Below are 27632 nucleotides of genomic sequence, written 5' to 3'. Positions count from 1 at the left end.
ACGAAAATTTTTTTGGTTGGAAAAATTCAAGTTTTCCAACGAATTTTTTTTTTCGTTGGAAATTAAAAACGAAAATTGTAATTTCTTGTCCGAAATATTCGGGATTTCCAACGAATTTTTTTTCGTCGGAAATTACCAACGAAAAGTTTTTGTCGGAAAAATGGGAGATGTCCAACGAATTTTTTTATTCGTCGGAAATTAACAACGAAATTTTTTTGTCGGAAAAATGCGGGATTTCCAACGAATTTTTTGTTTCGTTGGAAATTATCACCGAAAATTATTTTTCGCAAAAATTCGCGATTTCCAACGAATCTTTTTTTCGTTGGAAATTAAAAACGAAAATTGTAATTTCTTGTCCAAAATATGAGGGATTTCCAACGAATTTTTTTTCGTCGGAAATTACCAACGAAAAGTTTTTGTCAGAAAAATGAGAGATTTCCAACGAATTTTTTTATTCGTCGGAAATTAACAACGAAAATTTTTTGTCGGAAATATTCGGGATTTCCAACGAATTTTTTTTCGTCGGAAATTACCAACGACAATTTTTTTTGTCGGAAAAATTCGGGTTTTCCAACGAATTTTTTTTTTCGTTGGAAATTAAAAACGAAAATTGTAATTTCTTGGCCGAAATATAAGGGATTTCCAACGAATTTTTTTTCGTCGGAAATTACCAACGAAATTTTTTTGTCGGAAAAATGCGGGATTTCCAACGAATTTTTTTTTCGTTGGAAATTATCACCGAAAATTATTTTTCGCAAAAATTCGCGATTTCCAACGAATCTTTTTTTCGTTGGAAAGTAAAAAAAAATATTGGTTTTCCGAAAAATTCGGGATTTCCAACGAACTTGTTTTTCGTCGGAAATTACCAACGAGAATTGTATTTTTTTGTCGGAAAATTTAGCAGATTTCCGACGATTTTTGCAACGAATATTTTGCAACGAATTTTTCCAACGATTTTTAGCGACGAAATTTGCCACGAATTAATTTTCGTCGGAAATTACCAACGAAAATTCAAAATTTTTTTCGTCACTAATTTGGTTGGAAATTACCAACGAATTTTGCCACGTTTTTTCCAACGAAGTATTACCAACGAATTTTCCAACGAATTTTTCCCACGAATTTTTCCAACGAATTTTTCCAACGAAATTTTTCCAACGAAAAAATTTCGTTGCAAATTACCAATGAAAATTTAAATTTTTTGTCGGAAAATTTTGCGACGACTAATTACCAACGAATTTTTTTTCGTCGCAAAATTCGTTGGAAATTCGTTTTCCAACGAATTTTGACCAATTTTTCGTTGGAAATTTCGTTGGAAAACTCTTGTTTTTTTGTAGTGGTAATTTGCTATCTCTATAGGTAGAATACTAACTACCATTTACACGGACTTACGAATGATTTACGATTATAGCGGTCAATTATTGATTATAAGTTGTCTCTTATGACAATTTCAAGTACCTTATTATCCCATTAGTTAATTGCTAAGTGATAGGAATTTCTTCTTTCGAATTGTATCACTCAATTACCACACAAAAAGGAAAATTACTAATTAGACGTGCAATTGAGATCTTGACGATTTTAGGCAAATTATAATCGCCGTATGTATAATGACACGGGACAGGAACCACAAGTTATGACCTGGCGAGTTACAAAGTATAAAAGGAAGTTACTGTTAATTACGGAAAAATACTGAAAAATGAACTACCAATTTTGATTAATTGAAGAAAATTATAATATTACTGGATAACTAGCGACAACATCCCTAATTTAAGTGGTGTATATGAATGTCACTATTTTTATACAATTTTATGAACAACAAGTGCAATCGGATTATGAGGAGTTTAACCAATTTACCATAGCTTTAGATCACTCACCAAGTATTATATCTCACGCCATGGCTTGAGGTAATGTTATAAGGAAATTACTAGGTGTAAGCATTCTCATGTTACAAAATAAATAACTTGCCATCAAAGTAGTAACATCTTTTAAGACGGTAATTTACCATCAAAGAATTCTTGTTTTGAACTGTATAACTAAATTACTACGCAAAAAAGGATTCTTAGTAAGGACAGGAACCGAGAATTGTTGGAGATATAATATCTACTGGTACAACCGAGATCACGATGATTTCAAGCAAATTACAATTGTTGGAGATATAATTATTAAGGACAGGAACTACAAGTTATGACATGTCAAGGAAATTTACACCATGGTAGGACAATGACTTAGTAATTCCATTGTCGAGTTATGAAATATAACGGGAATTTACTATTAATACCGGAAATATACTAACAATAATGAGCTGCCAATTATGACTGATTAAAGAAAATTATAATATTGCTGGATAATTACTATTGAAACATCCCCAGCTTACGAAGTCTACAGGAATATTTCTATTTTTTATAAAATTTTATGATTCACCATAGATATAGGTCAACTACAAATAATATATCACACGGATGGTTTGAGGTAATTTACTATGTTATAAGGAAATTACTAAGGGTAAGTATTCTCATGTTACAAAATGTTTAATTTACCTTCTCAGTAATAACATCTCTCAAGATAGTATTCTACTATACCAAAATAGAAAGTTACCCTGTAAGAAATGATTTGCCTTTCAAGTAGTAATTTCCCTTGTAATTAGTAAACTGAGTGAGTGCTAATCCTTGATGATCTTAATTATACTTATTATTAGTAAATTGTTAACAAAGCCTAATCGTAGTAACATGCCTTCTTGTATCATAATTAATGCCAGATGTTGTTTGTTAGTTTTATATTGTTTCATAAAATTAGTTTCAACATCGTTAGATTACCTTAATGTTCGTAGATATTTGCGAAAGCAAAAATTATCTTACAGTTCATAAATTATCTTTTTAATTCCTAAATTGTGTACAACCAAAGTAAACTACAAATAACTAGCTATAGCTGGTCAATTTTGCACACGGGATAGAGGTCCCTTTTCTCATATGGGACCCAAAAATCACCCTTTCTAATTTAGAAACAAGCTTTAAGACCGAAGCAGATGTTTTGTGCTCATGAGAGTAATTTAAGGCAAGGACTTTCAAACAACTATTATCGCTTTCACAAAAAACAATGTTAAAGATTTAATGTCCAAATAAAAAGATCACTGCCAACAATTTTTTACATCAGTCATGCGAAGGAGAATCGAAACTTTCTCAAGAATTCATTACCATGTTTTCTGGATGCAGTGGAGCAAGTGATCTGAGTAGGTAACATACTTAATTTTGTCGCGTGACTTGGTTTTCTTTCTCTTTCTTTCTGGGAAGTTATTTAATCAGTTTGTTTTTGCTGATCGTACCTTCAAAGTAAATTAATCTTTGCATAAAAGCACATTGGTGTTTGAACAAAAATGGGCAATCAAATGTGTAGCAAGATTGCTGCTTGCTTTAAATTATTTGCTAGTTCGAAATCATTTGCGACTATTTTGGCGGCGAGACTAATCGTAATAGCATGTACTGGAAAATTACCAAAAAAATCCTAAACCTTTTGCAATTGTGCCAATTCAGTCATAAACTTTTTTTTTGCTATTTCAGTCCTAAGCCTTTTTCAATTGTGCCAATTCAGTTCATCCGGCCACTTTTGGCTGGCCGGCGCTGAAGTGGACCCTAGCTGGCGCCTACCGGCGCTCGCGTAGCTGACGTGGCATTATTTAATATTTTTTTCCTTTTTTTTCTTTCCTTTTTCTTCCCTAGCCGATCCGGCCAGGGGGAGGCTCGCCAGTGAGGTGACCTCGCTGGCCATGGCGAGGCCGACCTCGCCCGCCATGGGCGAGGTCGAGCTCGCTCGGTCATGGACAAGGTCGAGCTCGCCAGGGGACGGCAAGGCCTTGCCCAGATCTAGCGAGACCTCGCAGTCGCCGGGCGAGCTCGACCTCGCCGTCGCTGGGCGAGCTCGACCTCGCCTAGCAACGGTGAGGTCTCGCCAAATCTAGGCGAGGCCTCGCCGTCACCGGGCGAGCTCGACCTCGCCCATGGCCGATGAGGTCGACCTTGCCCATGGCCGAGCGAGGCCTCGTCGTCGCTGGGTGAGGTACCGGCCAGGGGGAGGCTCGCCGGCGAGGTGACCTCGCCGGCCATGGCGAGGCCGACCTCGCCGTCGCTGGGCGAGGTCACCTCGCCGTCGCTGGGCGAGGTCACCTCGCCGGCGAGCCCCCTGGCCGGTCCGGCCAAGGGGAAGAAGGAAAGAAAAAAAAAAGAGAAAGGAAAAAAATATTAAAATAATGCCACGACGGCCGGCCGGCAACGGTCGGCGTCCACGTCAGCGCCGGCCGGCCAAAAATGGCCGGATAGACTGAATTAGCACAATTGCAAAAGGTTTAGGACTGAATTGACACAATTGCAAAAGGTTTAGGACTTTTTTGGTAATTTTCCCCGGCATGTACAACACTATTGCTCATTTCAAGCATTTGCCTAACATAATCCATAAAGTTGAATGATCTTAGCTAAAGAATAAGGTAATATGCAGGCTTAAATAAGACTATAACAGGAGCTTTCGAAGTCGACATGATATGTTTAGGGAATTGGTGATGCGCCTGGGGACCATTTAGTGGTGACACTGTTTGCATTTGGTCTATGGAAGTCAAGTTCACGCGTGCATATATATCCATATTCTTAAGAAAAGGAAAGGACTGGTGTAGATAGATTGTGGTCTTTGATCTTAGCCAATCATGTCTAAGATTGTGCGTAGAGTGTCTGGTCGTGGTTTGAGAGAGGAACATGGTCGCAATGAAGCATTGCCAGAGAAGCGGCGATCACAGGATGTTCAAGGCTTCAAGGGGACATGTTGAGAAGAACTGCCTCTCTCTTTTCCATTTTCCAGATTTCTCTCTCTCTCTCTCGCTCGTCCTTCTTCCATAGTTTTCCTTCTCTCCAGCTTTTTCCCTTTCTAGCCGCCTCTTCCGATGAGCCAAAGCAAGTTGCACAGCGATGATTAGTTTCGGAGACATTTCATGTTGGACAAGGGTAGAAAGCTGGGATATCTTTAAGAATCAAGTGGACGCTCAATTGAAAAGACCACTCAATAAAGCACTCTTCTCTGTTCTCTCTCTACGTTGCTTTATACACTATACAGTCGCACATGGAGCAATAAGGACCACACGGAGACGAGAATCGCCAGAAAATGGCCGCCAGCTGCATCCCCACATACCCACGATGAAGCTCCAAGAATCATCATCTTATCTAACATCCTCCGACATTTGCGACACTTGACCCGCATACTTGCAGTTAAGAGATAATCTACCAATCTTTTTTCGATCTTCGTCCAGCCCACCGTGAAGGTTGACTTGGTTGTGAGTATACATATTCAAGTCCCCAAATGGAGGAGCGAATATTTCGAAACTCCCTTTTTAGAGAGCCAAACATGGAGTCCGACATCTACGAAGCCGCCGTGAAAGGAAATGTGCCTTCTTTGCTTGAGTTACTCGCAAAAGATAAGCCGCTGCTCGACAGAATCATGACTGGGAATCACTCCGAGACTCCTCTGCACATTGCAGCCATGCTTGGACACTTGGATTTCGTGGAAGAGGTCCTAGCTCAAAAGGCCGAGCTGGCAAGAGAGCAAGATTCTCAGAGTTCGGCCCCTCTTCATCTCGCGGCAGCAAAAGGTTACCTTAACGTAGTGACGAGCTTGTTAAGAGTCAGCCCCGAGATATGTTTCGTCCGTGACAAATACAAAAGAAACCCTCTTCACGTCGCAGCCATGAAAGTGTTGAAAATGGGAAGTTGAGAGAAAGGAACACAAGAGAATACTTAGAATACTCTTTGATATTTTTGTAGCTTGGCTTTTTTTTTCAAATGACTCAATCGCAAGCCCTTTTATAGGTACATAAAGACCCTTAGTACATTGTATGCAGTTATTAAGACCTCATAAAACTCCTAGAACTTTGTAGTACATGAATCTTGAAAATCTAATGGACTAATTAAATGCATAACACATACATGAAGTACATTAATGCACCTAGGAAGAAGTACATGGATAATACCAACCTTAGAATAATGCACCTAGATTCATGAATCAAGTTTAATTTTCAACACTCCCCCTTAAACTTGATTATATCTAGTGACTCCAATCGAAGCACGCAATCTTGCAAAATCTTCAAACTTCAATGCCTTAGTGAAGATGTCGGCAATTTGATCATTGGTCTTCACATATGCAAGCTTCACTTCTTTCTTCTCAATGCACTCTCTTATGAAGTGAAATTTTCTATCTATGTGCTTGGTTCGATCATGAAAAATGGGATTCTTTCCCAAAGCAATAGCAGACTCAACATAAATTGTGGTAGCAACCTCTTCTGGCATGTGAAGCATCTTCAACAACTTTCTTCACCATATTGCATGACATACACATGATGCAGCAGATACATACTCGGCTTCACAAGTTGAAAGAGTCACAATTGGCTGCTTTTTTGAACTCCAAGTAAATGCAGTATCACCCAAAAAAAATAAGAAACCGGTGGTGCTTTTTCCATCATCAACATCACCACCCCAATCACTATCACAATATCCATGAAGCTTGAAGTTTCTAGCAGGAGAATAAATTAAACCGTAATCAAGAGTATCTTTTATGTATCGAAGTACCCTCTTGGCCATCTTCATGTGATTCTCGGTAGGTGCTTCCATGTATTGACTAACAAGACCAACACTATAGAGGATATCGGGTCTTATGCAAGTTAAATACCTCAAACTTCTAATAAGACTTCTATAAAGAGACGCATCCACCTTCTTACTTTCATCAAACCTTGACATCTTTGCTCCACATTCGATGGGAGTGCTCATCGGCTTACATTTCTCCATTTTGAATTTCTCAAGAATTTTCTTTGCATAAGCTTCTTGAGAAATGTAGATACCACCATCAACGTGCTTCACCTCAATTCCAAGATAATACGACATAAGCCCAATATTGGTCATCTTGAACTCTTGAGCCATCACCTTCTTAAATTCTTCAAACATTTTTACATTGTTGCCGGTGAAGATCAAATCGTCGGCATACAAACATACGAGCATAAAACCTCCAGCTTGATCTTCTTTGACATATAGAGCATACTCATGTGGACACTTGATGAATCCATGATCTTGAAAATATTTGTCAATGCGACTATACCAAGCCCTTGGTGCTTGCTTTAATCCATACAAAGCCTTCTTCAACTTCAAAACCTTATCTTCATGTCCTTTGACAACATAGCCCAAAGGTTGCTGAACATACACTTCTTCCTCAAGATAGCCATTCAAGAAAGCGGACTTAACATCCATTTGATAAATTTTCCATTTATTTTGAGCTGCCAAGGAAATAATCAAACGAATAGTTTCCAAACGAGCTAGAGGGGCAAAAATACCTCATCATAGTCAATGCCATGCTTCTGACTGTAGCCTTTCGCAACGAGTCTTGCTTTGTTTCTTTCCACTTTTCCATCGGCATTTTTCTTCACTTTATACACCCATTTTACGCCAATTGCCTTTTGTCCTTTAGGAAGGGTCGCTACTTCCCATGTGCCATTCTTCTGAATTGCTTGAATCTCTTGCTCCATTGCATCTCTCCATTTTGCATCCTGCACCGCTTCTTCAAAGTTTAATGGTTCAATGTCAACAAAGAAACAAAATAAACTTGGAGTATCAACAACTTCCATTTCTTCATATATGTTGATAAGATTCCTTTTGCGCACCGGCTCTTCAGATGAGCTATCATGGGAACCTTGAGAAGTAGGAGATGGAGGTGGAGTAATAACATCTTGATGTGTTCTTTGGCTTGATTCTCCCTCTTGTAAAGGACAAATGACATATTCATCATTTTCAGCAACATTCCAAACCCATGAGGCATTTTCATCAAACTCTGCATCTCTACTAATCACGATCTTCCCATTGGAAGGATTGTAGAACTTGTAGCCTTTAGATTTAGGATCATAGCCGATGAAGACAAACTTCTCACTTTTTTCATCAAGTTTAGATCTCTTCTCATCTGGAATATGAATATAAACAATACTTCCAAAAACACGTAAGTGAGAAACACTAGGTTTCTTACCACTCCATGTTTCTTGAGGTGTCATGGCATGAACACTTCTTGAAGAAGATAGGTTGGACAAATATACCGCACATGCAACGGCCTCGGCCCAAAATTCCTTTGGCATCTTTTTGCTTCTAAGCATGCTTCAGACCATGTTGAGAATGGTTCTGTTCTTCTGCTCTACGACACCATTTTGCTGTGGAGACCTTGGAACAGTCAAGAAATGACAAATCTCATTGGTGTCACAAAAAATTTCAAATTCCCCGGAAGTGAATTCTCCACCTCGATCAGTCCTTAATGCTTTAATATAATAGCCACTTTCTTTCTCAACAAGGGTCTTGAATTTTTGGAATGCTCCAAAAACTTCATTTTTAGCTTTCAAAAAATAGACCCAAGTTTTGCGAGAATAATCATCAATAAAGAGTAGGAAATAATTGGCTTTACCATGTGAGGATGGTTTGATGGGTCCGCACACATCGGCGTGAACAAGTTGGAGTGGTTTCGATGCTCTTGAAGTGGCCTCCCTAGGAAAACTTTTTCTAGCTTGTTTGCCAAAAAGACATCCTTCACACAGTTGGTTGGGATGATTGATTTTGGGCAACCCATACACCATATCTTCATTCGCCAAAGTTTTTAAGCTACCAAAATTCAAATGGCCAAATCTCAAGTGCCAAAGCCAAGGAGTATCTTCAACACAACTCTTCAAGCACCTTGGATGATCAACTTGAACATTGAGCAATGTCGCGACCTAACAAAAATCAATCGGGTTTCGATCTTAGGCTAATGGATTACTAGGTCAATTAAATTAACTAACCTAGCTCGAGTTCTCACAAACTCTACCAAATCGCAACTTAAGTCCAATTGTGAGCATGCAAATATTTTCAATGGGAGTCGCCACTAATCATTTAGGGTAGGTTGATTAGAAAACTAAATAAAATAGCGGGAGTACTATTTTATTTCTACGAACCAGAAATTATAGATTCGGGGACTTGGTTACGCTAAATTCCTTAACGCCCTTTCGATACCAATTTCAGGAAAAATATTCAATTTAACAATTTTGAAAAGATTCTGACTTAAAGTTCAAAGGTGCAGAAATTTCTTTTTGATTTTCTTTTATTTAAATGGAAGCTAACCTATATGTAATGACGTGCAAAAAATTGACATGCGTTAATGCAACCTAACATGCAAACTATATGTCATGCGACGACGTGACCTATTTCTAACGACGGGCATATTAATTTTTTTGTATTTTTCTTTAATGAAATTCGGAATTAAAATGTCAATTATCTAAACAGGCAATTTTAAACTAAAGAAATTAACCTATTCTAGAGTAATCTTTTTGGTATTTATTTTTATCGAAATTCGACATTAAAATCTAGTAAAAACATATAACCGCTAAATCTTTCGAATTAAGTTTCGATCCGAAGCCTGACAGATCAATCCTAAAATTTGAAATACCCGCTATGGAAATAACTCTATCTAAAGCATGATAGATAGATTTATTTTCACGTGTGCGGTTGCGGATTAGGAAATTTTCCTAATCGATCACATCTTGAAAAAATTTAAATATCTCAAATATCTTGGATATATTCAAAGGATCTTGAAAATTCTAAATTCTATCCAAATTTGATAAGATCAGATATCCAAGATTTCAAAAAAAAGAAATAAATCCTAATTGAAATATGCTTATTACTTGAATATGCAAAATTAGATATCAATAAGCACAAATTAGGCAACAAAATATTCAAATCAAATCGGGATAAGATAATTACCTGATTTGCAGATTTCTTTCCTAATTTGAATTTGCAGCAGATCGAGATTGCGGATCGGGATGGTGACCGGCGGTGCGTCGGCAGCGGCGGCGCGATGTCGGCAGCGGCGGCGACTCGCGGTGGTGACACGGCGGGGACAGCGGCGTGGCGGGTGTCTCCAGGCAGCGGTGCAGCGCTGCGTGGACAGCGGCGGTGCAACGAGCGGCGTCGGCGTCTCCGGGGCAACGGCGCGGTAGAGGCAGCGGCGCGGCGATGGTTGGCACGATGGGAGCAGCTCGGACGGCAGTGAGGAGAGGTGCTCGTTGAGAGGAGACTGAGTTGCTAGATCTGTTGGACTGAACACCAGGAGCAGCAACGGAGACTGGAGAGATCGTCAGAAGCTCGCCTATGCTAGGTGCAGAGACCCACTGGTGCACTCGTGGCCGCCTTAGGGATTCGCTTGAGTGGTTGACGCTCGTCGGAAGGATTACCAGTGGGATCTTCAATCTTCAAGGACACCTCAATGTCTCCCTCGGTTCCCACTCATGATCTCTCTTCTCATGTGTGTATAATGGCCATCTACAGTAAAGTGGTAGCCGTCCTCTCCCTCCCACTTTCTTTCTTTCTCACGTTTTTTCCTGACTTTTCTCTTCTGTCTCGTGTATTGCCTTTGACCAAGAAAAATTTGTGCTTCAATCAATGCCGACCTTCAGAAGCTGCGGGAAGAACAGAAACTTTTTCTCTCTTACTCTTGCTCTCGCTCACGTGTGTCTCTCGTGCTCTCAAGAATTGTGTTCTTAAAATTATGAGAGCCCCTCTTTGATTATGATGCATAATGACATATTTATATCGCAACCCTAGGTTAATTAACCGGGCTTCCTAGTCCTAATGGGCTTAGACTTAGGCTTTAATTTAATTGTAAGTGGGCTGAATTAATTTGGGCTTTTCTTTAATTAAGCATAATGGGCTAATTTAAGCTCAAATTAAGACAACCAAGCCCTTTTGCGTGTGATTTTCGGCCTATGCTTTTCGAGTGAGCCGAGTCTCGTTCGGTGCCCGAGCTCGATTTACGTGATGAATTTTAAGCTCGCTTACCACCGCCAATCCGATGCGGAATGCAATTAATCTATATGAACCTAAACTATATGCTATGCAATTTTAATATTTTTGTTTAGGGGTTAAAATTTAATCCCTAATTTTCTATGCAATTAACCACTAAATGATGCGCCGAAATTTAGGTGTCAACAGCTGCCCCTCTTTGAGTGGAAGCTCGTAGAGGTTTCGCTCAAAGACTGAGACCTAAATTTAAACTATGCAAAATAATGAATGATTTTTTTTTAAATGTAATGATGCATGATATGCAAACAATAAGGAACGTATGCTAAGGCTTCTCACTTCGTGCGAAGCGGTGAGAGAGCCTTAGATACGGATCGCACAAAAAGCGTCCGAGTGACGGAATGCTTTATAATGCTTTCAATTCCCTTGATCTCCAAACTTCTAGTCAACTGGAAGTAAGGTTTTTGAGGTACTGGATTGCCTATCTGTTACCTGTAGTTTCCTACAGATGCGAAATACCGCATGATATGAAGAAAGAATGGGATGTGTTGCCTATACCACTGGGCAATCACGAAAAGGATCATGTCACCTCTTCCATTGGATGAACATGAAATGGGGTGTGCCGCATACTCCACTTAGCAACACCAAATGAGAAACCGTGCCGCCGCGTACTCCACTTGGCAACATCAAATGAGAAATTATGCCGCCGCGTATTCCACTTGGTAACACCAAATGAGAAATTATGCTGTCGCGTACTCCACTTGACAATATAAAATGAGAAATTATGATGTCACGTACTCCACTTGACAACATCAAATGAGAAATTATGCTACCGCGTACTCCACTTGGCAACATAAAATGGGGTGTGCCGCGTACTCCACTTGGCAACACCAAATGAGAAATTATGCTGCCACGTACTCCACTTGGCAACTTCAAATGAGAAATTATGCTACCGCATACTCCACTTGGCAACATAAAATGGGATGGGGTGTGCTTCGTACTCCACTTAGCAACACCAAGATATATGTCACCTGTTCCACTTGGTAAACATATGAGAGAGATAATTTCACATTCTGGGAAAAGAAAAACAATGAAGAATAATTAGTAGACGTACCTGATTTTTTCTTGTGTTATAAAAATGGCAAAGCCAATTGCATTGCACCTGTTTTTACCTGAGAAAAGGTTAAAACAACACATGCGCAGGGGCAGAGAAAACATAATTCATGAATCTGCTTGCATTGCCAAGCTTCACTGGGGAATTTATCAATAAGAACAACCATTTCGTCCTTTTGACAATTTGATCACATTAAATGAGAGACCTTTAATCAGAAAGGACTTTCTACTCACTCTCAATGAAAGGCTTTTGACCCGACCTTTGATGTGGGTATAAGAATCACTCTCTTCATCGTGCTTGACAAGGGTTCGGATATTCTCAAAATCAGTATGACTTGACCAATCTGAGAGGTCTTTATAAGGACTAAAACGTGGGTTTGGTCAATGGCTTAGCAAAAGGGACTCTTCGAGTCGAGGCTATTGAAAGAATTGATATCACCAGCTGCTCCGGGTTTACAAGTCAGGAATGCTGCAAAAATAAGATAGAAAAATCTTGCTCGCACTTCTTCGAGCAACATTTATAAGCATTTGAAACTCTACGTTAACTCAAGTGCCCTATTCTGAAGAGACTTCGGTAAGGGTTGTAACGTAGGTTCGGGTAGGCTTGAAATGAATGGCTTATTTCATCAAAGGGGGGGTATTATGAACAAGGAGATTGGTGATCATCCAATTATGCTACTGGTACCATTGACCTATCTCTAGCAATTGCTCCACAAATGAATCTTCAAATGGTCTTTTCCTTGAAGACTGATCTTGTATGTCGACTCAGTTCTTGCTGAAGCTTTTCTTTCCTTCCTTTTTCTCTCTCTCTCTTTTTTTTTAGAGAGATTTTCTTTTCGAGAGATTTTTCCAAGAGAGAGAACTTCAATTTAATGGAGTCCTTTTGCGTCATTTCTGATGAATTTTCTTTCTAACTCCCATTTGCCTCAAGTCACCTTGAACTTGCTTTGAGATGATTTCATTTGTTTATCACCAGAATGATCACCAATCGGATTGAAATGAATTCACCGCTCAAATTGGGTATGCAAAGGGTATAATGTGTAGGGATATAGAAAGAAATGCTCTTCGTCATATCTAAGGCACTCGAGCTAACACAAAACTTGCATGCAATAAATATACTTGAAGATTGATGCAAGTGAAAGCAAGAAAATTCTAACCATTTTGAACTTTGTAATAAATTGCCCCGGTATGGGGTTGTTTCTGACAGGGTAAGAAATGAAACTTCGTTCAAAGGGGTTAAGCAAATGATAACCTGTAGTATTTAGATAGAGGAAATGAATGCCTCTCATCATTTTGATCGTCCTACTTTTCGTCAGATAATCCTTTACCTTGTCAGCACGGAATTTTCACTCAACTCGCACTAGGGATTATTATTCAGAACATGTATGGAAATGTCTTACTTTTCGTCATCTTGAAGTCTCTCATGCAATATGATCGCTTCATTAGGACAGAAACAGATTACCAAATCAAAAGCCTTCCTCAAACAAAACTTGATAACATAAATTGATTCATGAAATTCAACTTGAAACTTGATAGAAACAAAGTCAGAATGAGTACAAATCAAGTGTAATACTTCTTTACAGAATTAGAATTAACTGGACTAGAAAAAACACGACCATTCATCTCGGCCAAAATCAAAGCACCTCCTGGAAGGACTTTCTTCACAATGTACGGGCCGCCATAATTTGGGGCGAATTTTCCTCCTGCAAGAGGAACTATCGGCAATAACTTCCGCAGGACAAGGTCACCTATCTGAAAATTTCGAGGCTTGACTTTCTTGTTGAAAGATTTAGCAACTCGTTGTTGGTAGCACTGGCCATGACATAGAGCTCTAAACCTTATTTCATCAATCATGTTCAACTGGTCCAACCTCTGCTGGATCCAATCTGCTTCTGACAATTGTACCTGTGAAAAAATACGTAACGAAGGAATTTGAACCTCAACAGGTAGAACTGCTTCCATACCGTACACAAGAGAATATGGTGTTGCCCCTGTAGATGTCCGGATAGAAGTCCGATATGCCATAAGTGCAAAAGGTAATCTCTCATGCCAATCACGATAGTTCTTAGCTGTTTTAGCCAAGATTTTCTTGATATTCTTGTTGGCTGCTTCGACCGCTCCGTTCATCTGCAGACGATATGGAGAGGAATTCAGATGATTGATCTTGAACTCCTTGAACAGATCATCCACCAATTTATTATTTAGATTCGATCCATTGTCAGTAATTATGGTCTCAGGTGCACCATATCGAACAATGATGTCTCGACGAATGAACTTCACCATATTCCGGGCCGTCACTGTTGTATAGGACATAGCTTCGATCCACTTCGAAAAATAATCGATAGCGACCAGGATAAACCGATGTCCATTTGACGCTTTAGGATTAATTGGGCCAATCACATCAATGCCCCACATAGAAAATGGCCATGGTTCAAACATTTAATGCAATTCATTCGGAGGAGTTTTAATCTTGTCACCATGGATCTGGCATTTGTGACAACTCCGGACATGCTGAATGCAATCACTCTCTAAAGTGAGCCAGTAATAACCCATCCTCATTATCTTCCTTACTAGCATATGACCATTCATGTGTGGACCACATACTCCCTCATGTACTTCTAGCATCAAATGAACAGCCTCGGTTGAATCAACACACCTTAATAAAACCGAATCATAAGACCGCTTGTATAAGCATTCTCCGCTCAAGAAGAACTTCGACGCCATTTTCTTGATATATTTTTGGTCAGATGCGGTACTTCTCTCAGGAAATTCCTGTGTTTGAAGATATGCCTTGATATCATGATACCACGGCTTGCCGTCGGGCACCTCTGTCAAGGCCATACAATAAGCCGATTTCTGTAAGTCCTCTATCTTCAAAGGTTCAACTTCTAAACCACTTGTCACTCGTAGCATTGCCGATAACGTAGCCAGAGCATCGGCAAAACTGTTTTGAGTCCTTGGCAAGTATTCAAACGAAATGTCTTCAAACTCTTCCACCAACTCCTCCAGATAGACGTGATAAGGCTGTAACTTGGCATCTCTAGTTTGCCATTTACCAACGGTCTGAAGAATAATGAGGGTTGAATCCCCGAACACCTTAAGTCGAGCTACTCCCATTTCAATTGCAGCTTGTAACCCGAGGATGCATGCTTCATATTCGGCGATATTGTTCGTACAAGGAAATATCAATTTCGCTGCGACCGGATAATGCTGTCCGCCTTGAGATATTAAAACTGCCCCGATACTTGATCCTGACAAGTTTACGGCTCCATCAAAATACATGGTCCATACATACTCATCAATTGGCATGACTCTATCTTCTAACGGATCCAGATCCTCATTTTTCCCAGGATTTTCAGCCAAGACATCAGCAATTACTCGTCCTTTGACTGATTTCTGAGACACGAATTGAACATTAAATTCTGAGATGAGAATCTGCCATTTTGCCAGTTTTCCAACCAAAGCGGGTTGATTGAGCAAGTATTTGATGGGATCACACTCTATCACAAGCAATATCTGATAGTGCAAAGTGTATTGCCTCAATCTGTGTAGTACCCAAACCAATGCTGCGCACGTTCTTTCTGCTTCGGAATAATTCATCTCAGAGGCGGTGAATTTCTTACTCAAATAATAAATCGCACGCTCCTTTCCATCCTCTTCACTTTTCTGAGCAAGCATGGCACCTAAGGATTCACTGTGGATTGTAAGGTACAGGATTAGAGGTTGCCTCGGCATTGGTGGAACAAGCACTGGCGGATTCATCAAGTAGTGCTTAATCTTGTCGAACGCCAGTTCACACTCTTCATCCCATCTAACCAGCGCATTCTTCTTGAGAAGTTTAAAGAAAGGCTTCGCTGTCTCAGATAGCTGAGAAATAAATCTGGCAATATAGTTTAGTCTGCCCATTAAGCTACGAACTTCCTTCACCGAAGAGGGAGATTTTATTTCACAAATGGCCTTCACTTTTGACGGGTCAATCTCAATCCCTTTCTTACTAATAATGAAGCCAAGTAGTTTGTCAGAGGCTGCCCCGAACACGCATTTTGCCTGATTGAGGCGCAATTTGAACTTACAAAGCCTGTCAAATAATTTCGTCAAGGTTTCTATGTGATCTTCTCCATGTCGAGTTTTTGCAATCATATCGTCAACATAGACCTTGATCTCATTATGCATCATGTCGTGGAACAACGTGACCATTGCCCGCTGGTAAGTTGCCCCAGCATTTTTGAGATCGAAGGGCATCACATTGTAATGAAATGTCTCCCAAGGAGTGGTAAATACTGTTTTCAACTTATCATCCTCATTCATCAAGATCTGATTATAACCTGAGAAACCATCCATGAAGGAGAATAGTTCGAATCCAACTGTATTGTCCACAAGCACATCAATGTGTGGGAGTGGAAAATCATCTTTAGGACTAGCTTTGTTCAGATCTCGGTAGTCAACACATACTCGAACCCGACCATCTTTCTTCATCACTGGGACTATATTAGCGACCCACTCTGAGTATTGGGTAGTCTCAATAAATCCCACGTCAAGAAGCTTCATGATCTCTTCCTTGATCTTCTTTGCCAGTTCTAGCTTAACTCTTCGCGGCCTTTGCTTCACAGGCTCAACTGAAGGATCAGTCGATAAACAATGTTCGACAATCGATCGATCGAGACCCGGCATATCAGCATAAGACCAGGCAAAGATGTCTTGATAATCCTTCAACAACTGGGTCAAGCGTTTGGCCACATCTTCAGGAAGACATGCCCCAATCTTCACCCCTCTAGGATTCTCCGTGCCGCCAAGGTTGATCACCACGGATTCTTCGGCGGTCAGAGGCTTAGATTTCTCATGGATTTCCAAGTTCCGTCGTATCTCTTCATCATTCGGATTAGAATCATCTGAGTCATCGGATTGGGTTGCATCACATATATGAGGATCCATGATTCCCGTCCCTTCGCATGCCTCGAGATTAGTCCGTAGATGACAAATTTTTCCAATCGTTGGTTATTGTCATTGGGTATTATGAGGATGAAGGGGATCCGTGGCAAATTACCTGCAAAAAGCAACAGTGGAATAAATACGGCAAGTAAGAATAACGAGTCGGTTCATGACATCCTCTAGACCCTCAAGACGAAATTTCTTTCGAAAGACCGATTCATCCAGTAAATTCCGAAATTTCGAATTGCTTTATTCAATAAAAACCTGGACTGATTCCAAAATTTAGCTTAATGTTTCTCATTGAATTGCCCAAAAAGGAAGATGACTCAAAAGAATTCTTAGAAAGATCGTCCAGTAACATTTATTACCAAAAAACATCAATAGCATGAAGTACAAATATAAGCTAACATTCCATCCTAAAAAGAAAGAAAAACTCCCTAAACCAAACTAGAAATCAGATAGTCTTCCTCTTTTTAGAGGCCACGTGATCTATAGACGAATGGGCCTTCAATGCACGCAGTAATCGTGCATTCTCTTCAGCCAGAGCATCTGCCTTATCCTTGGCCTTCATCGCCTTTTCTTCACTGATTTTGATTTGAGTCTGAAGGGTATGCCGTACTGTCACGACCGGGATCTTCGGGAATATCTCAGCAAGGATGGTATGATGTTGAATATACCGGGCCATGGTAAAGTGACTTCTCATCCTTCCGGTGGGCTCATCCGCGGGCCAAATCAACTTCTGAGTGGAACAATTCTGCCAAGCCTCAGAATGACGCCTAAGCTCGACTCTGTAGGACTCGTCCTTCTCGAATTGGACTTGAAATTCATTGGGCTTGAGTTGAGGTGGGACATCCTGCAGAACTCGGAATTGACGTGTAACCCGAAGAGGCTGATAGCTGGTTGCCCCATAAATGCCCATCAAAGGTACGGGCTTCTGATCGCCATGGTATAGTCGAGCCTCAACCTCCCGAAACCACACAGCTTGCTAAAGGAAAATCTTAGAGCTTGGATCCTTGAACAGATGGACCCATTGTGTATAGTGCAAGCTCTTAGTTTGATCTTGTATTTGTTTGAACCTTAAAATAGGGTTATCAGTCATGTTCATTTCAAATATAGTCATATTTTCTCCAAATTGAGAGAGGTGTGAGAAAAGCCAGATTTGTAAAAGCTCAATCGGGGCTCGAAAAGTTCTATCTTTTCCTTTCTTAAATCGTGTCAGAGATATGAAGGTCTCTGCCAGAATTGTGTTTATAAAACTAACTCCACCACATATTAGTTTTACCGTCCAGGCTATCACCGGATCAATAGCGTTTTGACGGAATGGAAAAATGATGAGTCCGAAAAAAGCTAAGATAAAAATTTTAGACCTTATGAGGACGGAGTTATTTTCAAAACATTCAATAAGAAAAGATAGCGGGCATGCTTGACAATTACCCTTTAACACTTTTTCAATTTCCTTTTTAGTCAAATTCAAAAATTCAACAAGCACTACCACAAGATCTACCTTAATGGGTGGTTCGATTATATCCAACTCAATCGATTTCCCAATGGCAAAACTGTATTCTTCCAGAGTCGGTGTGAGCTCAAACTTACCTCCCAACACAAATGTGGTCGTCTCGGGGCACCAAAAATGAGCGAGTGCCTGCATGATCCCGCTCTGAACATCTATGTCCAGGATTGGCAGCATGAATCCAATGCGTTTGAGAACGTACTGCTGACCATCTGGCTTCAACTGGCTCCATAACTTCTTGAGCTCTAGCTTCGGAGTAGGCACGAAACGGATATTAAGGCGACCCATTCTTATATAGACCACGTGCCAAATGAATCAACCTAAATTCATGGACCGACTCAAAATAAGATGAAGAAAATCAAAGATAATCAAAGATAAAGCTCGAGAAATTACCGTCTTTGGGGAGAAAATGTCAATCACAGAGACATGCACATGGATCGTGAGTTTAAACCTTAATCTATCTATCCTAAAGGCTTTGGCAAAATGAAATGATGAACGGAACGACATGTCGCAGCCTCGCGCATAATCATCATGACTAGTCGCAGCCTCGCATACAATAGTCATGACTAGTCGGGTCCAATCACTTCGGCTCGGTTCGGTCGACAAGGTTAACCTCCATGCATTGTAGCCTCAAGTGCATGAGGGCGACCCTTGAGCCATTTTTTGAAAAAATTTTGGGATCCAAATGGGATAACCTTTAGCGAAGTCTTACCGCTAAGGTTAAAGAACCATTTAAATACCATCTTAAAACTATGGGTGTGACCCAAGTCCGGTCACAAGTTGTGTGTGGTGTAGTGCAAATACTGTAAATCATGCACAACAATTATAAGCAAACAACGCTTCAATAGTGCAAAAATTAAATCACAATTCCACCAAACCTGCAAAACAATGGGTTAGCCAATCACTATTCCCCTTATAACTCCCATCCTGCAAAACCATTTAACACCTAAAAATGAGAATTCAATCAAATTTTGTCAAATCGAGTGATTTTTCCATAAAAATTTTTGGCCTAAGTCCTCCTTAAAATTTTTTTTAAAAAAATTCAAGTTTTCCCGAGCGGAGTCGCCAAGCTGTTGCGACCTAACAAAAATCAATCGGGTTTCGATCTTAGGCTAATGGATTACTAGGTCAATTAAATTAACTAACCTAGCTCGAGTTCTCCCAAACTCTACCAAATCGCAACTTAAGTCCAATTGTGAGAAAGCAAATATTTTCAATGGGAATCGCCACTAATCATTTAGGGCAGGTTCATTAGAATCCTAAATAAAATAGCGGGAGTACTATTTTATTTCTACGAACCAGAAATTATAGATTCGGGGACTTGGTTGCGCTAAATTCCTTAACACCCTTTCGGTACCAATTTCAGGAAAAATATTCAATTTAACAATTTTGAAAAGATTCTGACTTAAAGTTCAAAGGTGCAGAAATTTCTTTTTGATTTTCTTTTATTTAAATGGAAGCTAACCTATATGTAATGACGTGCAAAAAATTGACATGCGTTAATGCAACCTAACATGCAAACTATATGTCATGCGACGACGTGACCTATTTCTAACGACGGGCATATTAATTTTTTTGTATTTTTCTTTAATGAAATTCGGAATTAAAATGTCAATTATCTAAACAGGCAATTTTAAACTAAAGAAATTAACCTATTCTAGAGTAATCTTTTTGGTATTTATTTTTATCGAAATTCGAAATTAAAATCCAGTAAAAACATATAACCGCTAAATCTTTCGAATTAAGTTTCGATCTGAAGCCTAACAGATCGATCCTAAAATTCGAAATACCCGCTATGGAAATAACTCTATCTAAAGCCTGATAGATAGATTTATTTCCACGTGTGCGGTTGCGGATTAGGAAATTTTCCTAATCGATCACATCTTGAAAAAATTTAAATATCTCAAATATCTTGGATATATTCAAAGGATTTTGAAAATTCTAAATTCTATCCAAATTTGATAAGATCAGATATCCAAGATTTCCAAAAAAAGAAATAAATCTTAATTGAAATATGCTTATTACTTGAATATGCAAAATTAGATATCAATAAGCACAAATTAGGCAACAAAATATTCAAATCAAATCGGGATAAGATAATTACCTGATTTGCAGATTTCTTTCCTAATTTGAATTTGCAGCAGATCGGGATTGCGGATCGGGATGGTGACCGGCGGCGGTGCGTCGGCAGCGGTGGCGCGATGTCGGGAGTGGCGGCGACTCGCGGCGGTGACACGGCGGGGACAGCGGCGCGGCGGGCGTCTCCGGGCAGCGGTGCAGCGCTGCGGGGACAGCGGCGGTGCAACGAGCGGCGTCGGCGTCTCCGGGGCAACGGCGCGGTAGAGGCAGCGGCGCGGCGATGGTTGGCACAGTGGGAGCAGTGCGGACGGCAGTGAGGAGAGGTGCTCGTTGAGAGGAGACTGAGTTGCTAGATCTGTTGGACTGAACACCAGGAGCAACGACGGAGACTGGAGAGATCGTCAGAAGCTCGCCTATGCTAGGTGCAGAGACCCACTGGTGCACTCGTGGCCGCCTTGGGGATTCGCTTGAGTGGTTGACGCTCGTCGGAAGGATTACCAGTGGGATCTTCAATCTTCAAGGACACCTCAATGTCTCCCTCGGTTCCCACTCATGATCTCTCTTCTCATGTGTGTATAATGGCCATCTACAGTAAAGTGGTAGCCGTCCTCTCCCTCCCACTTTCTTTCTTTCTCACGTTTTTTCCTGACTTTTCTCTTCTGTCTCGTGTATTGCCTTTGACCAAGAAAAATTTGTGCTTCAATCAGTGCCGACCTTCAGAACCTGCGGGAAGAACAGAAACTTTTTCTCTCTTACTCTTGCTCTCGCTCACGTGTGTCTCTCGTGCTCTCAAGAATTGTGTTCTCAAAATTATGAGAGCCCTTCTTTGATTATGATGCATAACGACATATTTATATCGCAACCCTAGGTTAATTAGCCGGGCTTCCTAGTCCTAATGGGCTTAGACTTAGGCTTTAATTTAATTGTAAGTGGGCTGAATTAATTTGTGCTTTTCTTTAATTAAGCATAATGGGCTAATTTAAGCTCAAATTAAGACAACCAAGCCCTTTTGCTTGTGATTTTCGGCCCATGCTTTTCGAGTGAGCCGAGTCTCGTTCGGTGCCCGAGCTCGATTTACGTGATGAATTTTAAGCTCGCTTACCACCGCCAATCCAATGCGGAATGCAATTAATCTATATGAACCTAAACTATATGCTATGCAATTTTAATATTTTTGTTTAGGGGTTAAAATTTAATCCCTAATTTTCTATGCAATTAACCACTAAATGATGCGCCGAAATTTAGGTGTCAACAAGCAAGAACATTCTTTTTTTCTCCATAGGCACCTTTGCTATCAACTTATGAGAATCATCTCTCAAAAGAAGGCAACGATCTTTCAAGTGAATATCATATCCCATCTCAAGTAATTGTCCCAAACTTAGAATATTAGACTTCAAAGTAGGAACATAATAAACTTGAGATATCAAAAGATGACTTCCATTTTTTGCACGGATTAAGACATCACCTTTTCCTTTGATTGGGGCTTTAGTATTATCTCCAAAGATGATGTTGCCATTCACCGCCTCATTAAGAGTTAAGAATGACTCTATGTTGCCACTCATGTGATTTGCGGCACCGGTGTCAAGATACCATTCTCCTTTCTCTCTTTCTTCATTCGTTGCCAATAACAACAATGTCTCGTCTTCTTCTTCTTTAAGTTCAATATAATTGACCTTCACTTCATTGTTTGTAGTGGCACTCCTACATTCATTAGCATAGTGCCCAAATTTGTGACAGGAATAACATTGAATATTAGTTTTATCATACCTTCTCCTTTCACCTCTATTGTAGCCATAATTTCCACGTCCTCCTATTTGAAAGCTTGACCTTTCATTGATGGAACGTTGGTCTCCGCTCCTTCCACGACCACGACCAAAGTTTCCTCCACGGCCATGACCATGACCACGACCACGATCACGGCCACGATTTTGACCTCTCCCATGAGACCATTCTTGCTTTTTCACTTGATCTCCCAAAGAGACCTTAGTTTGGAGTACTTGGGTCGCCGGCTCTCCCTTCTTCTTTAATCTTTCTTCATATGCTTGCAATGACCCCATGAGCTGATCAAGGGTCATAGTCTTCAAGTCATTGGATTCCTCAATGGCAACACCAACAAGATCAAGCTTTGAGTCAAGCGATCTAAGAATCTTTTCAATAACACGAACATCATCAATATTTTCGCCATATTGCCTCATTTGATTGGTTACGGAGGATACTCTGGTGAAGAAATAAGAAACGGATTCGGACCCCATCATATGTAGAGATTCGAACTCACCACGTAGAGATTGAAGACGTACCCTCTTCACCTTTTTAATTCCTTTGAAATTATTTTCTAAAATATCCCAGGCTTCTCTAGCCTTTGATGCGGAAGCAACTTTCTCGAACATGGCTTCATCCAAGCCCAAGTGAATAATAGAGAGGGCATGTTGATCACCTTTACGAAGCTTGTTCAACGCGTTCTTTTGATTTTGATTCAAAGCCGCTTCATCCTCCGGTTCATCATAGCTTTTTTGAACAACTTCCCACACGTCTTGTGAGCCAAGCAACGCCTTCATGCGAATGCACCATTGCCCATAATTTTGTTTCGAAAGCTTGGGAACAGCATAAGGAAAAGAGCTATTCATCTTCAACCGTAGCTCTGATACCACTTTGTTGAAAATGGGAAGCTGAGAGAAAGGAACACAAGAGAATACTTAGAATACTCTTTGATATTTTTATGGCTTGGCTATTTTTTTCAAATGATTCAAACGCAAGCCCTTTTATAGGTACATAAAGACCCTTAGTACATTGTATGCATTTATTAAGACCTCATAAAACTCCTAGAACTTTGTAGTACATGAATCTTGAAAATATAATGGACTAATTAAATGCATGACACATACATGAACCAAATTAATGCACCTAGGAAGAAGTACATGGATAATACCAACCTTAGAATAATGCACCTAGATTCATGAATCAAGTTTAATTTTCAACGGAAAGGGCATGTAGATGTGTTGGAACGCTTGGTTCGAGCGAGACCTGATGCAGCCCGTAACATCGTTGAACATGGCCAGACGATCCTCCATTTATGCGTGAAGCACAACAAACTGGAAGCTTTGAAGTTTTTGATAGATATCTTGGGCGATGATCGGTTCATCAACTCGAGGGACGAAGATGGTAACACGATTTTTACATTTGGCTGCTGTAGATAGACAAACTGAGGCATGTTCATACAACCAAGCCTCTGCACTATTTTAGTTTAGTGAGCTTATCAACAAAAAAAGGCGGTTTTTGGAAACATGAATGTCCTAGAAATATTCGGAAGCTAAAAGATATCCATTTATAAATTACACATGTTATGGTATTTGGAAAGGAATTCATTGGTCTAGATAATTAACTAAAACTTTACACTTCACGCTATATTCTTACTAATTTTGTCCAGAGTAGAAGCAACATAAAACCAGAGATAACAGAAGAGATTCAACAAGGGATGAGTTCCCCTTTTGGAGGCATCAAATAATAGTCACAAGCACTAGAGAACTTAAAAACGCTGGGAGCAAAGTTAATCTTGAAATATATATAACATGGGCTTGTCATGATCAAACCTGACACCAATTGGTACCATCTGTTGTTACTCCTCTTCAGACTATTGACTTCCTGATTAATAAAGGAGTAAACCTGAACATTACGAACTCCAGAGGCTTCACAGCACTAGGCCTATTAGCACAAGGCCAAAGCACGGAAAGAGTCTCAGAGATTGTGGATTATGTTCCTCAAACTTTGGAGAATCACGACCCATCAGACGAATGGTTTATGTGAATAACACGGTCACCGCCTTCCATCCACTTGTAGGAGAAGAGAACAAGAAGGAAATGAAGAGAAAGTGGCAAAAGAGTATGCATGAGACACTAATGGTGGTGGCGACATTGGTAGCTACCATAGCATTCCAAGCCGGTATGACCCAGACTGAAAATTTTGATGAGCATTTGGATGAGCACGGGGAATTCACAATATTTAACACAATAAGCTTCATCGCATCGCTTAGTGTCATTATGCTTCTCATAAGTGGTCTTCCTTTAAAGCGGCATCGGATCTCCACGTGGATTGTAATGATGACTATGTGGGTTGCGATAACCTCCACAGCAACGACTTATGGCATCGTCATAGAAGTATTCTCCCCGGAGAAGGACAAATGGACTGCTAAAAATGCATGTGCAATTGCGGTGCAGTTATGGGCTAGATTGATGTCTCTTATTTTCTTGTGCCACATAATTCGCCTAATCCTGAAATTGGCACGTAAAGTCCTGAAATTCGTCTGCAAAGCCTTCACAAAAGGGAAGAGGGAGGATCTTATAGTTTAGTGGCTATATATCTCTATAGGTGTGTTTGTCTCAGAAGAAGGGCACTGACCCATGAGGCCACGCAAGATTAGAATGCTGTATAGTATGTGCTATTCAGTGTGCCGATTAGCCACTTATGTACATTTGAGAATGCATGCATGTGTGTATGTATTGGTTTAAAGAGTAAGTGTCTTAGGCGTGTTGAATATATGTAAAAGATGGAGTTAGCATTACATATGTGATATGTGATAAATGGATGTTTTACTTGATTTGATTTGTGGCGGTTACCACAAAGGAAAATTCCATGGCAGTGGGATGTGCTCAACTGGTCCGTACAGAATATGACATCGGCTGTATAGTCAAATAAACTCAGCCAACGGAATCAATTCTGGGTAACCGAGCCTGTTGAAGCGGTAATTTATTGACATTGAGGAAGTTTATTCCAGTAAAATTGCAAGTTCTATTATTAATTGAGGGAAATTATGACAATCAAGGATTATTACTTATGGATAGGCTCCATTGATTACGAACTTGAAAGAAACTTTGTGATCATTTAAGTAAAGTAACTAAGAATAGGGAATGTGACATTCTGAAATCTGACCCACTTGGGATTTATGAAATTGATGATTTTATGGACGTGCTTGTAGTTAGATCTCGCCCGGAACTAATCAATCTTGGGATACTAACCATTAGGGAATGGTTAATTAGAGATTTAAATTCGCGCGACCAAAGAAACTCGATCGTGAATCGACTTTCGACCATAAAAATTGGCGAGGTGACATTTTGAGCCAATGTAGGCCGATCTAAGGATAGTTAGGGATCAATTTGCCGCTGTCACACGAGTGGACCGCGGGTGATTTCGCTTGACCATGAGATGTGTTAACGAATGATCCTAAACCTATACCAAAAGATCGTGCCCGTCGGAACTAGCGATCGATCCTCGCGATTAAGTGACAACCGAGGTCGTCACGACCCGAGTGAACTTAAACGTGGCTTGATTTAGTATCGGCCACGGGGTCCAATGTGCGAAATTCCCCAAAAGCCACCCGTTAGTTCGAGATACGCTTAAGTTACGTTAAGTAAATTTAATCATTAATTAGAGACCAAGTTTGGGCATTTGAAATTATAAAGGTCACGACAGGATAATTGGACGACATTGTTATTGGCTTAGTCAGCCTCATATTTGTTCGTATTTTTCAGAAAATTTGAATTCTGGCGAGAAATGAAAAATGACCGTTTTACCCCTCGGACTTTGTTAAGGCCAAGTATAATGTGAGAGGGGCATTTTGGTCATTTCACATCAACTTTAGAAATAGAAATATTTGGACAATTTTGCGCTTGGAAATTTTGTGAAATTCCAATTTTGCCCCTAGATATTTTTGGCAATGATTAATCTTGGTCGTCGATCTTAGAATAAGATCAAATCGTAGCCGTTGATTGGATGATAGAGAGGGAGTAGGATGGTCATTTGGCAAGGTATTAGACACCAATTATTGGCCCTTAGACTATTTCTTCCCATTTTCTCTCTCTCCCCTCACTCTCTCTCACTCTCTCGGCATCTCTCTCCCTCACTCTCTCTCTTGGCCGACTCCTCCCCACCCCACTGTGAGTGTGGCCAGCCGTCCAAGCCAGCCACCGCCACTGTCCATCTGCCGAACCGGAGCACCGCCGTCCGCCCGTGAAGCCGCGTCCTCGCCGCACCACCGCCTCGCCGTCTCTCTCTCCTCTATTTTTCCCCCTCACCGAAATGCCCTCACCAGCCCCATCTCAGCCCAGCACAGCCAAGAAAGCCAGCAGCCAATCGCCGCCATTTGCCGCCGCTCGTGACCGCCGGCGAGTCGCCGGTAACCCTTACCGTTTGTCGCCGCTGCCGCTGCTGTTCGCTCTCTGTCCAGCCACCATTGAGGCCTCAATTTCGCATAGGAATCACAAGTAAGTGATATCCTAACCCTCACCTAGGATAACGGGTATTTTCGGATTAGTTCGGGGCCGTTTTAGCGAGTTTTTGGGGTTAATCGTGGATTAATGGTTGGACTGATTTGGCTTAGTGGTTTGGATGGTATTGTGATAGTTTTTGGGGTGGAATTGAGGTTAGAATTGATTGATTAGGTAATCGGAATGATCTCGGGTGATTATTGTGGCTTATTGCGTGAAAAACGGGCCTAAATGTGCCGTTATGGTGATTTTCTATGGTGGCCGAGTTACTGTTCATTCTGTGGCCGAATTAGTGCATATTGGTGAGTAGAATATAGTACGTGTTGATTTGGGGGCTGTTGGTAGGAGTGCGATGCCTATGAATGGTGAAATTCGGCTTAAAATCCAAAAACTCGAGTTAATTGCACACGTGCGAATTGAATTGGATTGGCTGATTTGTGGTGATTGTTGTGGCTGGAAATAGACATGGAAATATTGAATTTATGGCCATAATTGTGGCTGTGATTGTGGGTCCAATGGCGACCTTGTTTGCTCGCTGGATTGTGAAATGATTGATTGAAATGTGGCGCCGTTATATGCGTGTATGGGCTGAATTGAATTGGCTGAAAATTGGCCGAAAATTGGCCATGTTTATGTGTTAAATGAGCATGTGAAATGTGTGGGATTCGATGCGAGCACGGGCTGAATTAGAACGGTTGATAATTTGGCATGTTAGCGTGTTATTCGAGCATGTTTGTATGATGTTCGAGCGAGTGAATTGGTGAGAATTTATGTGATATGTCGTGCGTGTGGTCACGAAAGTCCCTGAGGCGTGTACGGTAATGCAGGGAATTGTGCCGTCCTAAGGCGTGTACTTTAACGCGAGACGATGCCCGATATTACCGGAAGACTGCCAACCTAAGGCATGCACTTTAACGCGGGTTG

The 27632-nt window shown here is 40.5% G+C and overlaps 1 protein-coding gene and 1 pseudogene across 1 annotated transcript; one reads left to right on the top strand and one right to left on the bottom strand.

Annotated features, from left to right (window-relative positions):
- Window positions 1-25033, top strand: part of LOC115670978 (ankyrin repeat-containing protein BDA1-like) — a 57099-nt pseudogene extending 32066 nt beyond the window's left edge.
- LOC130140697 (uncharacterized) lies at window positions 17272-18686 on the bottom strand. The gene is made up of 2 exons (XM_056320774.1): window positions 18456-18686; window positions 17272-17843 (listed from the first exon to the last, which is right to left on the bottom strand). Exons 1-2 carry the CDS (start codon window positions 18658-18660, stop codon window positions 17317-17319), a joined length of 732 nt encoding a protein of 243 aa, XP_056176749.1. The 5' UTR covers window positions 18661-18686; the 3' UTR covers window positions 17272-17316.
- Window positions 25034-27632: the final 2599 nt, after the last annotated feature.

The sequence above is a fragment of the Syzygium oleosum genome, unplaced genomic scaffold, assembly GCF_021117445.2.
Source record: "Syzygium oleosum isolate NSW1041296 unplaced genomic scaffold, Sole_v2.1 Sole_v2.21, whole genome shotgun sequence".
NCBI lineage: Eukaryota > Viridiplantae > Streptophyta > Magnoliopsida > Myrtales > Myrtaceae > Syzygium > Syzygium oleosum.
Note: the sequence above shows the minus strand (reverse complement) of the source record. Positions and strands in the feature narration are given on the sequence as shown.

Excerpts from the sequence above, each read along its gene's own strand:
- LOC130140697 (XM_056320774.1), bottom strand. The coding sequence starts at position 18,660 with ATGGGTCGCCTTAATATCCGTTTCGTGCCTACTCCGAAGCTAGAGCTC. Across the intron at positions 17,844-18,455 it reads GACCACATTTGTGTTGGGAG|CTGTGTGGTTTCGGGAGGTT; the intron begins GTAAGTTTGAGC and ends TCCTTTAGCAAG.